Source organism: Hemibagrus wyckioides, linkage group LG15, assembly GCF_019097595.1.
Source record: "Hemibagrus wyckioides isolate EC202008001 linkage group LG15, SWU_Hwy_1.0, whole genome shotgun sequence".
NCBI lineage: Eukaryota > Metazoa > Chordata > Actinopteri > Siluriformes > Bagridae > Hemibagrus > Hemibagrus wyckioides.
The window spans coordinates 11,809,593-11,824,200 of NC_080724.1; the positions used below are offsets into that span (position 1 = coordinate 11,809,593).

At 38.9% G+C, this 14,608-nt stretch overlaps 1 protein-coding gene across 2 annotated transcripts; it reads right to left on the reverse strand.

Annotated features, from left to right (window-relative positions):
- Positions 1-3,542: 3,542 nt before the first annotated feature.
- On the reverse strand, positions 3,543-10,086 carry si:ch73-217n20.1 (complement receptor type 1). Of its 2 annotated transcripts, none has more exons than XM_058410863.1 (13): positions 9,895-10,086; positions 9,126-9,326; positions 8,595-8,691; positions 8,004-8,077; positions 6,902-7,111; positions 6,592-6,780; positions 6,317-6,514; positions 6,038-6,211; positions 5,554-5,650; positions 5,270-5,343; positions 4,779-4,958; positions 4,448-4,628; positions 3,543-4,174 (listed from the first exon to the last, which is right to left on the reverse strand). In XM_058410863.1, coding segments are annotated over exons 1-13 (1,731 nt in total). In that variant the 5' UTR covers positions 9,950-10,086; the 3' UTR covers positions 3,543-4,173. The 2 variants fall into 2 exon arrangements, with proteins under 2 accessions (XP_058266846.1, XP_058266847.1); XM_058410864.1 differs by having other exon boundaries at positions 3,544-4,174; positions 6,607-6,780; positions 9,895-10,085.
- Between the last annotated feature and the right edge of the window lie 4,522 nt (positions 10,087-14,608).

A 14,608-nucleotide genomic window follows, 5' to 3' on the forward strand; every position in this document is an offset into this window, starting at 1 on the left:
CATTTGTGAAAGAATGGGTCGCTCTCAGGAGCTCAGTGAATTCCAGCGTGGAACTGTGATAGGATGCCACCTGTGCAACAAATCCAGTCGTGAAATTTCCTCGCTCCTAAATATTCCACAGTCAACTGTCAGCTGTATTATAAGAACGTGGAAGTGTTTGGGAACGACAGCAACTCAGCCACGAAGTGGTAGGCCACGTAAACTGACGGAGCGGGGTCAGCGGATGCTGAGGCGCATAGTGCGAAGAGGTCAACAACTTTCTGCAGAGTCAATCGCTACAGACCTCCAAACTTCATGTGGCCTTCAGATTAGCTCAAGAACAGTGCGCAGAGAGCTTCATGGAATGGGTTTCCATGGCCGAGCAGCTGCATCCAAGCCATACATCACCAAGTGCAATGCAAAGCGTCGGATGCAGTGGTGTAAAGCACGCCGCCACTGGACTCTAGAGCAGTGGAGACGCGTTCTCTGGAGTGAAGAATCGCGCTTCTCCATCTGGCAATCTGATGGACGAGTCTGGGTTTGGCGGTTGCCAGGAGAACGGTACTTGTCTGACTGCATTGTGCCAAGTGTAAAGTTTGGTGGAGGGGGATTATGGTGTGGGGTTGTTTTTCAGGAGCTGGGCTTGGCCCCTTAGTTCCAGTGAAAGGAACTCTGAATGCTTCAGCATACCAAGACATTTTGGACAATTCCATGCTCCCAACTTTGTGGGAACAGTTTGGAGCTGGCCCCTTCCTCTTCCAACATGACTGTGCACCAGTGCACAAAGCAAGGTCCATAAAGACATGGATGACAGAGTCTGGTGTGGATGAACTTAACTGGCCTGAGTCCTGACCTCAACCCGATAGAACACCTTTGGGATGAATTAGAGCGGAGACTGAGAGCCAGAAGAGTTGAAGCTGTTATAGCTGCAAAGGGTGGACCGACGTCATATTGAACCCTATGGATTAGGAATGGGATGTCACTTAATTTCATATGCGAGTCAAGGCAGGTGAGCGAATACTTTTGGCAATATAGTATATATATATATATATATATATATATATATATATATATATATATATATATATATATATATACATACAAGTAACAGTTACTTCAGTAAAAGTGAGGATGTTCTGGGTTACAGTCTCGATCCGCTTGTATATCTGACATCACGTGTGACATAAAAGCCTTTCCTGAGTCCAAACATCCCTTTAGATCCAGTCCAAAGATCTGCCATGTATTTCTGAAGTATTTTTTAAAAAACGAACCTACAGGACTGCTATAACTTTGGACATAAATGAAATTGAAATCTATATTTGTACCAGCCAGGTACAAAAGGGTACAGCTAGGTATTGGGGGGATATTTACGCTATTTAACATATAATGATCAGCCATCCAGATAGCTACAGGTATCGTTGGACTCACAGCAATCTTTTAGAAATATTAGGGAGAGAGTTAAAGTATTTTCACTGTAGGTGAATGTTGAGGGTCAGTCAATGAGGTTCAGTACCTGTGAGTGTCCAGTTGGCAGAGAAAATGGCATTATGTGGCAACATTATTGATTTGAGTGGAGAAAAACATGTGTGAAGAGGCATGAGTGTGGAAGAGGGCACTGAAAAGCCAAAACTGCACAAAGACTGAGATGTGTCTAAGATGACACAATCAACAACTTAAGATTAATAATTCCTTTTCAGTTGATGTTGCATGGTTTGAATTATTGCTTTCTTTATGTGATTTTAAGCCACTGTATTATGCGAAGATATTGTTTATCATGCGAAAACTATGTTTATTAAACATTACTAATATACACTCACACTGCTGTAGTACTACAGAAAATGAGAAGCTTTGCTAAGATTTATCACCACACTGAAATATTATTTGACTAGACAGAGATTCATCTTTTCTGAAGGTGTCATTTAAAAGCCTGGCTTAAAGACGTGCTATAAATGAATAGTGGTAAGAAATAAATAAATAGTAGTGGCTGTTGAGATAACAAGGGACACGGCACTGCAGCAGGCTGAAAATACTAAAGCGTCAGCTAATGCAGTAGGAGACCAGCAAACAATATTATTGGAAGACCATTACATTGCAACTTTAGAAATTCCACAAAAGACAAAACTTTCATCCTCAACACCTCGACAAGCTACCAGACAAGTAGTGAGGCCTGACCTTTACCCCAAACCTTAATGAAATCATTTTGTTTTGCTTCTGTTGCCCTCTAGTGGTGCAGCGTAAAAAGGAATGACGTGTTGTTTTGTTCCAGCTTTCACTCAGGAGCAGGAGCGAGCCATGTGATCCATCGTTGGAGCGCAGAATGACTGAAGGTTCAATCAATGCGCCAGTAGAGTGTCACCATGTAAAGACTATTCATCTGGCAGGACACAGGATTGCTATAAAAGATACACACACATGCATTTCAGCAACACACACACACACAAATATATTCACTGCTGCAGAAAAGCACTGAATACTTATTACAATTAAGCATTAAGTATTTAACACTTTTTTAGTTTTGAGAAAAATCAACTGCATAACTCACATAGATGTTCACATAAACTGCACACAAAACCTTTTCTGTCATTTGCTGGATGACTAACCAAGTCGTAACTATTACGACCGTAAATATTAAATAAATGTGTCTTTACAAAAGAGCATCACTTAAATGAGTACATGAACAACTTTGTTTAACAACAAACTACTTAAAATCCATTTATATTCAATGTTGCCAAGACCAGGTTTAAAATCTCCTCAGGATTTAAGAAGGGTTTGGCGCACATTTTCGTTTAGCATCCCTGCTAATGTTTTTACTCACCCTTTAAGTGCGAAGAGAACGCCGAAATTCACATCCTCCATATTCATGGCAGTATAACTGATTAGGTTCTGAAATACACACTGAATGATCGGTTTTAGGAAGTGATTAAAGCAATTTGAGGTGGTAAAATTTGACGAATAAAAGGCAGAAAGTCCAACTTCTCCCCAGATAGCAAAATAGGTCTGGCCCAGATCTGGCCCACACAATGCACTTACACTCGGCCCACATACCACAAAGAATGACAGCCCTTTGATGGCCCATGTCTGGTTTGCCAGAGGCGGGCCAGAAGTGGGCCAGCGCAGGGCCAGCACTGGGCCACACAACATAAATCAAACCATAACTGAGCCACATCTGGCATGCCATCATATAAACAGTGCCATCACTGCCAGACCTGGTCCGCATCTGGTTGACATACCACTTGCCATGCCAGAACTCAGCCAGCAGTGCCGGCTGAATGCCAGATCTGGCCCAGACCCGTCTGCTATGTGGGTCCTTACACATGTACGCAGACGTGCACATGCTAATTATTATTCTATAGCCATCAGGTGATCCGTTATGAACGTCATTTTGATACCAGTCTTTTAGCCATTATTTGTGAAGCAATACACTACACTGCTTAATAATTCATATACACTAATATAATGGATTACATTCTTTGTTTGTGAAGGAAAATATTGTATATTGTATACTTCTGGCCACAAAATAAGCTAATACAAAAGAAAGAAAAAAACATGAATAATTTTATGGCAAATTACAGAATTTTATTGAATTTTTTTTTTTTTTGAATGAAAAGAATTTGTGTTCATACAATAGCAAATTTGCTAGCCCTATAAGACACAAACACAACTTGTAATGTTAAATTTCGTTAAAACATCAACATTTGGATTAAAAAATACAAAAGTGACAACATTCAGACACTTGTGTTATTTATGTGCAGGAAAAATCTGACAACTGGAAACAATATAAATCCCAACATACATAAGTATAATCTTGCTGTCTTCTGTCCATAGTTTCGGAAAAATCTGAAGGTGGAATGTGTAAGTACAAACCACTTTTTAACAATTTAATAACAGGCATATTGAGATTGAGATATGAAAATATAATTTTTCTTTTTTCAGAAACAAGAATGTACACAGACCTGAATATATTTAGCAATATATTATTTTAAAGACAAGTAATAAATGCAAGCAATACAGCAGTTTAATTGCTTATTAATATTATGACATTAAAAATTTTGTGCTAAATATTATATTTAATGATATCGCTATATAATTTGTGCTTCATAGCAATGTGTCACAGAAAACAGAGGAAAGCTTATGGTTTACATTTCTTTGATGAGCAGTTACGGCTGTGTTCTTGATCAGCCCTTCGGTGAAGGATCTGGAAAATCGTTGAAGAAAAAAAACATTTTAAAACACTGAAAATTGAAATGAAAAGTAAAACACAAATAACAAAATGCAATTAGATTTTTAAAGTAAAATAGTTCAGAGTGCAAAAGAGGTGGCTGAATTTACGTTAGACCTGAGGAGAAAATAAAGTTGATGATATTCTAAAACCAGAGATAATGTCCTGTTGCAGAAGCAGGATAAGTGACGGTACAAACTGATTACACTTAATTGTAATGATTACTTCTGTAATAAGATAAAATCATACCAGCCACAGACAGGGAGTCTTGGATACCATTTTCCATCTGCCTCACATGTGATGACATCAGGGCCTAATAATCTTTTCCCTGGGTAGCACATGAACCTCACTGAGCTCCCGGACTGGTATTGAGGTCTCAGTCCAGAAACTATTAATCCATCACTCACGATGGGGGAAGAGCAGATAACAACTGAAAGGCATACAGAGAAACAGACTGAATTTTAATGTAAGTACTTAAAATGCTAAATATACAAACATAAATTAGAAATTATTTCTTATTAATCTAGAACTTATGTAAGGGCTGCATAAAATACTGTGATGTGTACTGCCTTATGGTAACCTTCACACCGAGGAGCTGGAGCACTCCATGTGCCATCTTCTGTGCAGTATATGTCTGAAGCTCCTATCAATGTGCCAAAGCGGCATGTGTAGGATGCCATGTAGCCATATCTTATTATTCCACTTGTGTCGAAATTTAAGTCTGCATCTGGCACCACTTCAGGTTCAGGGCACTGGATAGCTGTGAAAGATCCACAGAGAGGCATTTCAGCAATAAATAAACACATCCATGTTGGATTCAGATTATTAACACTGGATATAACTACTGCTGTAGAAATACACTCTTACATTTATGGTGGTTCCTTTTAAACAGACTAATTTCTCACTACTCCTCAACAGAAATGTAAGAAAGTCTTAAATTAAGTCTTTCCATAACATTTCTTTTCATTTACATCAAAACTTGGGGTAGAACAGTAGAACTGCAGCATCACAGTGTTTTCCCTGAGCTTAATGCATTCTAATATGAAAGAAAAGACTAAACGACATGCCTACCCTCACACACACATTCTCTGCCATCCCATCCATTTTCTCTGCATTTTCTCACGCCTGCACCGACCAGTTGGTACCTAAAACACGTCAGCAAATTAAAGGTGGATAAAATTCATCTTTATATAGGGACTGAGATTAAAACAGGACATGTGAATACTTCACGGTAAAAATGACCATAGAAATGCATTTCTGTATAAACAAAGGTTTACAGCTTAATCCTGAGCTGAAAAATAGAAGTACAGCTACTTTCACCCTAAAATAATCTGCCTTCGTGCATCACGTCTTACCCTGTATTGCACCTGGCTGTAGCAGTGTCTCCGAAGGAAGCACCTGTGTAGTGATAACGTCCGTTCTGAATCTCCCCGGCCGAACCACATTTTTTCTCTTTAAGACAGAAAGACATAGTAATAAAATAAAATAATGCACAAAAATATGGAACACTTTCTGTTTGTAATAGCACTTAATACTTAATATTAATAGAAGGAAATTCTTCAAAAAGATTTTAATCTTAAAAACTTGTTTATTATTTTAACTTCAATAGACAAACAAGAGGCTGGTGACAGAACGACTCTTCAAAGCTTTATAAAATTAAATATATCTATAAAACACATCAGGTCATGCTCTTAGTGGCAAATGTTCAACTTGAGCATCATCAAGAGTGCCTTTGTGAACCCCTGCAATTACAGAATTACATACATCCACCAAATCAATAAATTACAAAAGCACAATAATAAATAAAATAAAAAAAAACAGAGGAAAAAAGCCACATACTTTCACATATCATCTTTAAATCAGTCCACTGGCCATTTCTGCAATATATGGTGCTCGGTCCTTGAACCATACGGTAGCCTGGATTACATCTGTAACGCAGAGCTATATTTGGCTCATAGTGGTTACCATGTTCGAGATGTGCATGTTCAGGGCTTGGCGGAGGCTGGCATCTTCCTGGAGGACAATTCAAATGGACATCTCAGATACTTATTCCACTATTTTTACATTTCACACATTAGCCACTGAGTTTAAATGAACGTTAAGGAATGTTAAGATTACTTTCAGTAAAACGACATTCTGGAATTTCCTGCCATTGGCCATCTGCTCCACATGTGACCCATGATGAGCCAATCAGCTTGAAGCCTGCCTGACAAGAAATGGTAGTGTGTTCCCCGACTACATATTCCATCTTGTTTTCGACCTGTATGATGCTGTTGGGCACGGCTGGGGGCAGGCATTTGACCTGTGCGGGCATCACTAGCACATAAAGCAAAAGGTAAACCATAATACTTGACTGTACAATTGTTATACAGAACAGAGTGGTAGAATCCTACCTTGAGTACTACTACCTTGTTCACAGGTGGGTAGAGCTGGAGTCCAGGAGCTGTCTGCTCCACAAGTGACGACACTTGACCCTTTGAGGCGGTACCCATCCTTGCAGCTTATGTTTACTTTTGTGTTAAAGTTTAGATGACCAAACTTTACTTTACCATTAGTTATGCTAAATTTCTCACATTTGATCTCTGTGAACAAAAACATACAGTAAGACTTTTGAATCAAATTGATTCATAAAGATGTTTCATACAGAGTATATTTAACCAGATATTGCTCTAAAATCAAGTTCAGGTGATTCAGTTGACTTACTTTTCAGTTGACAATTAGCATGATTAGGGTTCCACTTTCCAGTTCTGTCACACTGCAGAACATTGCTATTGCCAATCAACCGGAATCCAACATTGCAGGAGTAGGATAAGGTTTCTCCAGGTTCATACATGCCCTTCGTTCCGTGATATGTAGCATTTTTACTTTTCTTGAGTAGTGGACATTTTGCAGCTGAAGTAAATAAATCATCCACTGGAAAGTGAGAGGGAGGGACAGAGAGGCACAAAGATTCATAGCGTTGTTATTTACTGAGAACTTTATTCTACAAACATTTTCTCTTGAAGAAAATAAAGATCTCTTTGTTACTGAACACCTTTCATGAAGAAAATGGAAAATTGTGCTCTGTCCCAAAATTAAGCAAAAGCTGTTTTTTTTTCTCCCCCCTGAGACATTTCCTGATATTTTTCTGAAGAAAATCATTTTAGGACAAAATCCTCACCTGCTACTAAACATATTATATACAAGAAGTTATTCCTCATTATTCACACAATAACAATCTGATATCGATGTTCAATAACATTTCTGTCAGCTTTAATTAGTATTGAAATTACTAATTAAATTAGTATTTGTATTCTTTCAACGACTGATATCCTGAAATAAAAGGTCTCAAATGGTCTTGCTGACATTATTAAATGTGTCCAGATTATTTCTCAAAAACCACCACCAGCAGGGAGTGCTACATGACTGTAAATGTCTAACTCCGGTGACGTTGCCTGTGTTGACTGGCTTAACATGAGGACGGAAAAAAGCCTTGAAAGATCCAAGATAACGCTGTATTGCCCTGATTAGTTACACTGAGCAGATATTTCTAAATGAGAAATCTAAGTGAGACTGTATTTCAAAATGCATTATGAATGTGACGTTTAAAATCATACTGACTCCAGAATAGCACAGAATAGAAATACTAACAGTCCACATTACAATTTAAATATCAAATGTGTAAATGATCATATAATTCTAAACTAAAATTATATAAGAACGTAGACATTATCTAACACTTGGTCTCTGTGTACTGCATATTTGATGGATAAAAAAAATGCAAGTACTCTAAAAGTCTTAATTCAGTATTAAAAGTGGATCTTACCTACACATCTAGGAATCGTTCCACTCCATCCGTTAACATTGCATTCCCTAATGGGATCTCCTTGCAGAACGTAGCTAAAAAATGACATTGTTGAGAAGCTGTAAGCAAACTTATTTGAGATTAAAAGTGGCATACGTATTTGTCATATGACAAATAAACTTATAACTAATGTAAAACTCGACTGATCGGATTTTGTAAATGTGGCAGGAGCTTTTTTGTTCATCTTCATGGTTCCTGCGAACCATTTGTGCACAGCCTTACTAAATGGCTGATAGATAAGGCACAAGGTCAGTAAAGAAATGATCACTTACATGTTTTCAAGAACATTACAACCTAACCTTCACAGAGTCAGTCAAATGATAACATTCTGATAACACTGTCTAGTCTGGCTTGAAGAAGAGAAATCGGTCTTCCTTCAGAGCAGGTGAATGTGTGACAAGTCTGCATGACAAGTACCCACTTTTTATGAAACGGAGTTGTCAGTATAAAGTAACCCGCAGAGGAATTGTACGATTTCCTTGCATAATTTAACAACAGACCAGCATGATATAATTTGCTTGATTAATTATATACGCTAGGACTTTCTGTTACCCTTGATTGCACACTGCTTCAGCTGTGTCTCCGAAGGCGTTTCCAGTCTGTCTGAATCGTCCATTCGGTATCTCTCCAGCAGAACCGCACAGTTTCTCTGAGAAGGAAAAAAAAACCATAAGGGTAAAATTGATCCGTATGGGAAATTTAATCTAAAGCTTGATGTAAAGTTTAGACATTAAAAAAGCTCCAATCAATGTACACTTAAAAACTGTCAATTAAATAAATCTAATTTAGTGTGAGGATCTCTCTCATTTATAGGGGAAACATTTAATCAGGAAAACACTATGATGATCTTGGTGGCCCCTTTGTAAAGCAAAAAAAGGTTGTGTCAAGATAAAATAGCATCAATTGTTACCATGGTTACTACAAACGGCGATGTATTGTGACTCGTGAAGTGCAATATGATTTGAGGTGAACACTTGGTACAGTTATGTACCAGTGTATGTAGTGGTTTTTTTTTAATATATTCACTAATCTAAGGTAGAGTGTTGTTTAATTGTTGATGCTTTGTTTTTTGTAAACTCTTACGTTTGCACTGCAGCTCCAGACGACTCCACACTCCGTCCCGACAGTAGGAGTAGCGCGAGCCCCGGCTGGTCGTGTAGCCGAACTCACATTTATACATCACTCTATCTCCGTCATTAAACTCCATCTTCCTCGCATATCTTTCGTCCAGCACTTTGCCCGAATACAACTCCGGAGAGCCACATTTACGATTTGGATACGACACTGTAAAAAACAAAAAAACAAAACAAAACAATGACATAAGAACAGCAAGAAGTAAATATCATCGACCCTTAAATCATCAGGAGACTGCGCTTTAAATTCCCCCTCAGGACGCCAGACGGTCGCGTGCTTCTTTTAGCATCCCGACAGGAACGCCAAAAAACGTCCACATCATATCCGCCATATCCAGAGCTCTAACTAAAAATGGACAGTACACAGTGTAGAGTAAAACGGGATATGTTTTCATAAAAATAGATTTGAGGGGTAAATTTTGACAAGCCATATAAAGTCAAATCCTACGTTACCCAAACGAGCAAACACACACAAACACACACACACACACGAGCGCACGCGCGCTTACGGTTCTAAAGCCCCCAGGTGCACCGTTACTGTCGCCAGGTTAATACCGATTTATCTCTTGCCGAATCAGTTAGAGCATTCACTAAGGTTCTATCCACAAATATTGATGAGAGTTTAGTCATTTGTAGGAAAAAGCAACCCATATTGCATCGAAATTCCTGTACGCCAGCACTCCATTTACAGACGACGACAAAAGCGCGTGTTTACTCACCAACTAGGTGCGAGGAGAACGCCAAAAACACCCAGGTCCAAAACACGTCCGCCATATCCAAAGCTCTGACTGAAAAAGATTATAGAGAACACACCGAATGATCGGTTTTGTAGCCCGTTAAAGTGAGTTGAAGTGGTGAAGGTGAACGGAGGCGTAAAGTCCAACCCTCCGTTTTTTACACACACACACACACACACACACACACAAACACCTCAGCGATCATCTATAGGACACGCGCCTATTGTTTACAGTCTAACTGAACACACACACACGTATATATATTTATATTTACACACACACCTCAGCGATCATCTATAGGACACGCGCCTATTGTTTACAGTCTAATTGAACACACACACACACACACACACACACACACACACACACACACACACACATATATATATATATATATATATATATATATATATATATTTACACACACACCTCAGCGATCATCTATAGGACACGCGCCTATTGTTTACAGTCTAATTGAACACACACACACACACACACACACACACACACACACACACACACATATATATATATATATATATATATATATATATATATATATATATATATATATATATATTTACACTATTTACACACACACCTCAGCGATCATCTATAGGACACGCGCCTATTGTTTACAGTCTAATTGATCCGTTACCGTCGCCATGGCGATAACCGCTGAATCTGATGGCTTTACATTTATATCAGAAACGTCAAATTTCTTACAAAAACATTGTACATATATATTTTATTTAAATTTCAACAAATACAAAATAAATTTTAAAAAAACGTGTGTAAAGTTTCATATGGTTAACTTGAAAAATGTCTCTGGGGTCCATATACAGTGAGTAATTTTCTGTAGGAATCAAATGTGTATTGAGGTATTAGCTATAGGTACCTTTTATGGGTAACAATAATATTCACACAAAAATGATACCATGGAGTGCAAGTGTACTGATAGAGAATGAGGTGTTGGTAACAGAACATGGAGGCCCAGAAGTGTGTCTCCATTCCAGGAATCCAGGAATGATATGATCAGTCTCATACCACAAGTGTGTTATTTTGGAAAAATAGAAAAAAAACAACAACAACAACAAGGTGGCACAGTGGCTTAGTGGTTAGCACGTTCGCCTCACACCTCCAGTGTCCTGGGTTCGGTCTCGCGCCCACTCACTGTGTGTGTGGAGTTAGCATGGTCTCCCCGTGCTTGGTGGGTTTCCTCTGGGTGCTCTGGTTTCCTCCCACGGTCCAAAGTCATGCTTCTAGGCTGACTGGAGTCTATAAATTGCTCATAGAGTGTGTGTGTGTGCCCTGCGATGGGTTGGCACTCTGTCCAGGGTGTATCCTGCCTTGATGCCCGATGATGCCTGAGATAGGCACACCGTGACCCAAGAATAGATCGGATAATCGTTACAGACAATGAAATGAAATGAAACAAAAAAACACTGTGTTAACATCTGAGACAGCCCTAGAATAGGATAAGAAAACACCTTCAGGGTAATCACTGGTTTTTCCATGCAAAATTGAATTGTGACCTACCGCTCCTTTCTCAGTGTTACAGCTGTGCTAAGAATGGACCAAGACCTAAATAATACGTCCTAAGTGGTGTTCTGGCAAAAACGGGGGGAAAAAAAGGCAAAACAGATTGCCATGTTAGTGAGAAACCACAATGTAACCTTAAATAAAGTTAGTTACAGATTTTGAGTTCTGAGTACTGCAGCTTTTAAAAAAGTACTGAAACTGGAGACTCCTTCTATAAACATTACATTAAAGTTTCATCAAAAAAAAATCACTATTTTAACAATTACATATTTTTGTATGAGTAAGTGTTACAAAACCTAGAAAAGTCACCCCTAGGGAACAGAGCATGCTTTTGTAGATAATTCATCTAACATAATTTTGATCAAATATTCACTATATTGCCAAAAGATTTGGAACACCCCTCCAAATCATCGATTTCAGGTGTTTGTTTTCAAGGGTTGGGCTTGGCCCCTTAGTTCAAGTGAAATGAACTCTTATTGTATTTTGGACAATTTCATGCTCCCAACTTTGAGGGTAGAGTTTGGGGGTGACCCCTTCCTGCTCCAGCATGACTGCACACCAGAGCATAAAGCAAAGACATGGATGAGCGAGTGTGGTGTGGAGGAATTTGACTGGCCTGCCCTGAGTCCTGACCTCAAAGAACACCTTTGGGATGAATTAGAGACTGCGAGCCAGGCCAAAATTGGGATGTCTAACTTCACATGCACATGAATTTAATAAGGAGTTGGCCCGTCCTTTGCAGCTATAACAACTTCAACTCTTCTGGGAAGGCTTTCCACAAAGTTTACGAGTGTGTTTATGGGAATTTTTGACCATTACTCTAGAAGCGCATTTGTGAGGTCAGGCACTGATGTTGGACAAGAAGGCCTAGCCTCTGCTAATTAATCTCAAATCTAATTTATACCAAAGGTGTTTTATCGGGTTGAGGTCAAGGCTCTGTGCAGGCCAGTCAAGTTCCTCCACACCAAACTCGCTCATTCATGACCTTGCTTTATGCTCTGGTGTGCAGTCATGATGGAACAGGAAGGGGCCATCCCCAAACTGTTCCCACAAAGTTGGGAGCATGAAATTGTCCAAAATGTTTGGTATGCTGAAGCTTTAAGAGTTCTGAAAAACAACTCCTGAATTCAAAGATTTGCAGAGATGTGTCCCCAAACTTTTGGCAATATGGTGTATTTACACATTCTCAAATTTGAGTTATCAGTTTATGTTATAAGAGGGAAATCTTAGTCAAAACTCAATATTTTGTCATTTTTGGCTGTTTTTGTCATTCGTAGACTGCTATGATGTAGTCCGGCATACTAAAAATATAAAGACTTATTATAGCTCCCAGCATTGTAAGTTGGTTGTACAAAAAAAAAAAGATGAAAGAGAAATTTCCAGATGACGCTCAGCAGCATACTCTGAAACACTGCTCTGTCATCATGTACTCTCTTATTATGGATTAAGAATGTTTTTCTGGAGCATGCTTTGTCTAGTACGGCGAAAATCCTCGGCTTTGTGTGGTAGTTGCCTATACGGAAATAAAAATTTCATCACACTTCAATTTACAAAAATGTTCTTACACCCCATATGGTTTCCTGTCTGTGAGTTTTCAGCAAGATCAGCGTACGTGCTGCACTGACACTCTCTGTGGCCAGTAAAACTATGTACCGCATTTGCTTTTCCACAGAAATACCTCATGCTCCACCTTAATGTGGTAATTACTGTAAAGTAAATTTGAATACACACTTTGCATCATTTTTAGCCTAAACTAACTATCATTCATGTTGTGATGTTGGAATAAATCACACAATAACAGGTACCACATACACTATATTGGCAAAAGTTTTGGGACACCCCTCCAAATCATTGAATCCAGGTGTTGGGCTTAGCCAAGACATTTTGACATTTCATGCTCCCAACTTTGTGGGAACAGTTTGGGGATGGCCTCCTACTGTTCCAACATGACTGCACACCAGTGCACAAAGAAAGTTCCATAAAGACATGGATGAGCAAGTTTGGTGTGGAAGAGCTTCACAAAGTCCTGACATCAACCCGATTGAACACCTTTGGGATGAATTAGAGCGGAGACTGCGAGCCAGACCTTCCTGTCCAACATCAGTGACCTCACAAATGTGCTTTTAAAGGAATGGTCCATAAACACAATCCTAAACCTTGTGGAAAGTTTTCCCAATTGATTTGAAGCTGTTATAGCTGAAAAGGGCAGGCCAACTCCATATTAAATTCATGTGCATGTAAAGGCAGATGTCCCAGTTTTAGCCTGACTTACAGTTTCCACTCTAATTCATCCTAAAGGTGTTCTATCAGGTTGAGGTCAGGACTCAGGCAAGTCAATTTACTCCACAACAAACTCCCTCATCCGTGTCTTTATGAACCTTGCTTTGTACACTGGAATTTTGAAATTATCCAAAATGTCTTTAACTCTAAAGCATTAAGAGTTATTTTCACTGGAACTAAAGGGGCATGTTTGCCTGTCTGCTGCATGTAAATTATGCAGATGACCATCATAAATATCATAGTCAAAGCTACGCTTGAGACGAAAACACACACTGCTTTGTGCTTTGGTGTCCTTTTCGAATTTGGCTGGAGCTCAGACGACACGAAATGGGCATCAGAACTACTCTTGAGCTCATGGCAGACATAACATGCCCACGTCTCTGTCTGTGTGAAGAAAACGAGGTAAATAATTTGGCTGTGTTGTTTTGGCACTGAAAGAAAGTTGGCACAGAGATGAAAAAAAAAACAGTTCAGAGGCAGAACTTTTGGTTTTATTGGCCCCTTGGAGCTATGTGCAAGCAACTGAAGTGGTTCTCTGAAGTCTTGAGAGTCTTGACCTTATGTTAGGAGAATTTTATAAAAGATAGAAATGTATTCTGGACTTTATTGAGCCAAACTTGCAGAGCAGTTACAGTATGCTAACACTGAGGTAAAGCCTTAAGACTTAAGTGTGACTCATCCAAAGTCATGTATATTATTCCATTTGAGGACACTTTTATCCAATAGTATAACACAGAATCCAATACTAGCTATAAGTTTCTTACTCCATTGGACCAAAGTGAAACCCTGTGATTGAGCACACCTTCACCTTCACTGTTAATCCTTTTCCCAGAGAAATGGACATTTTTTTCTCTGTCTGATTTTATTTTACTTC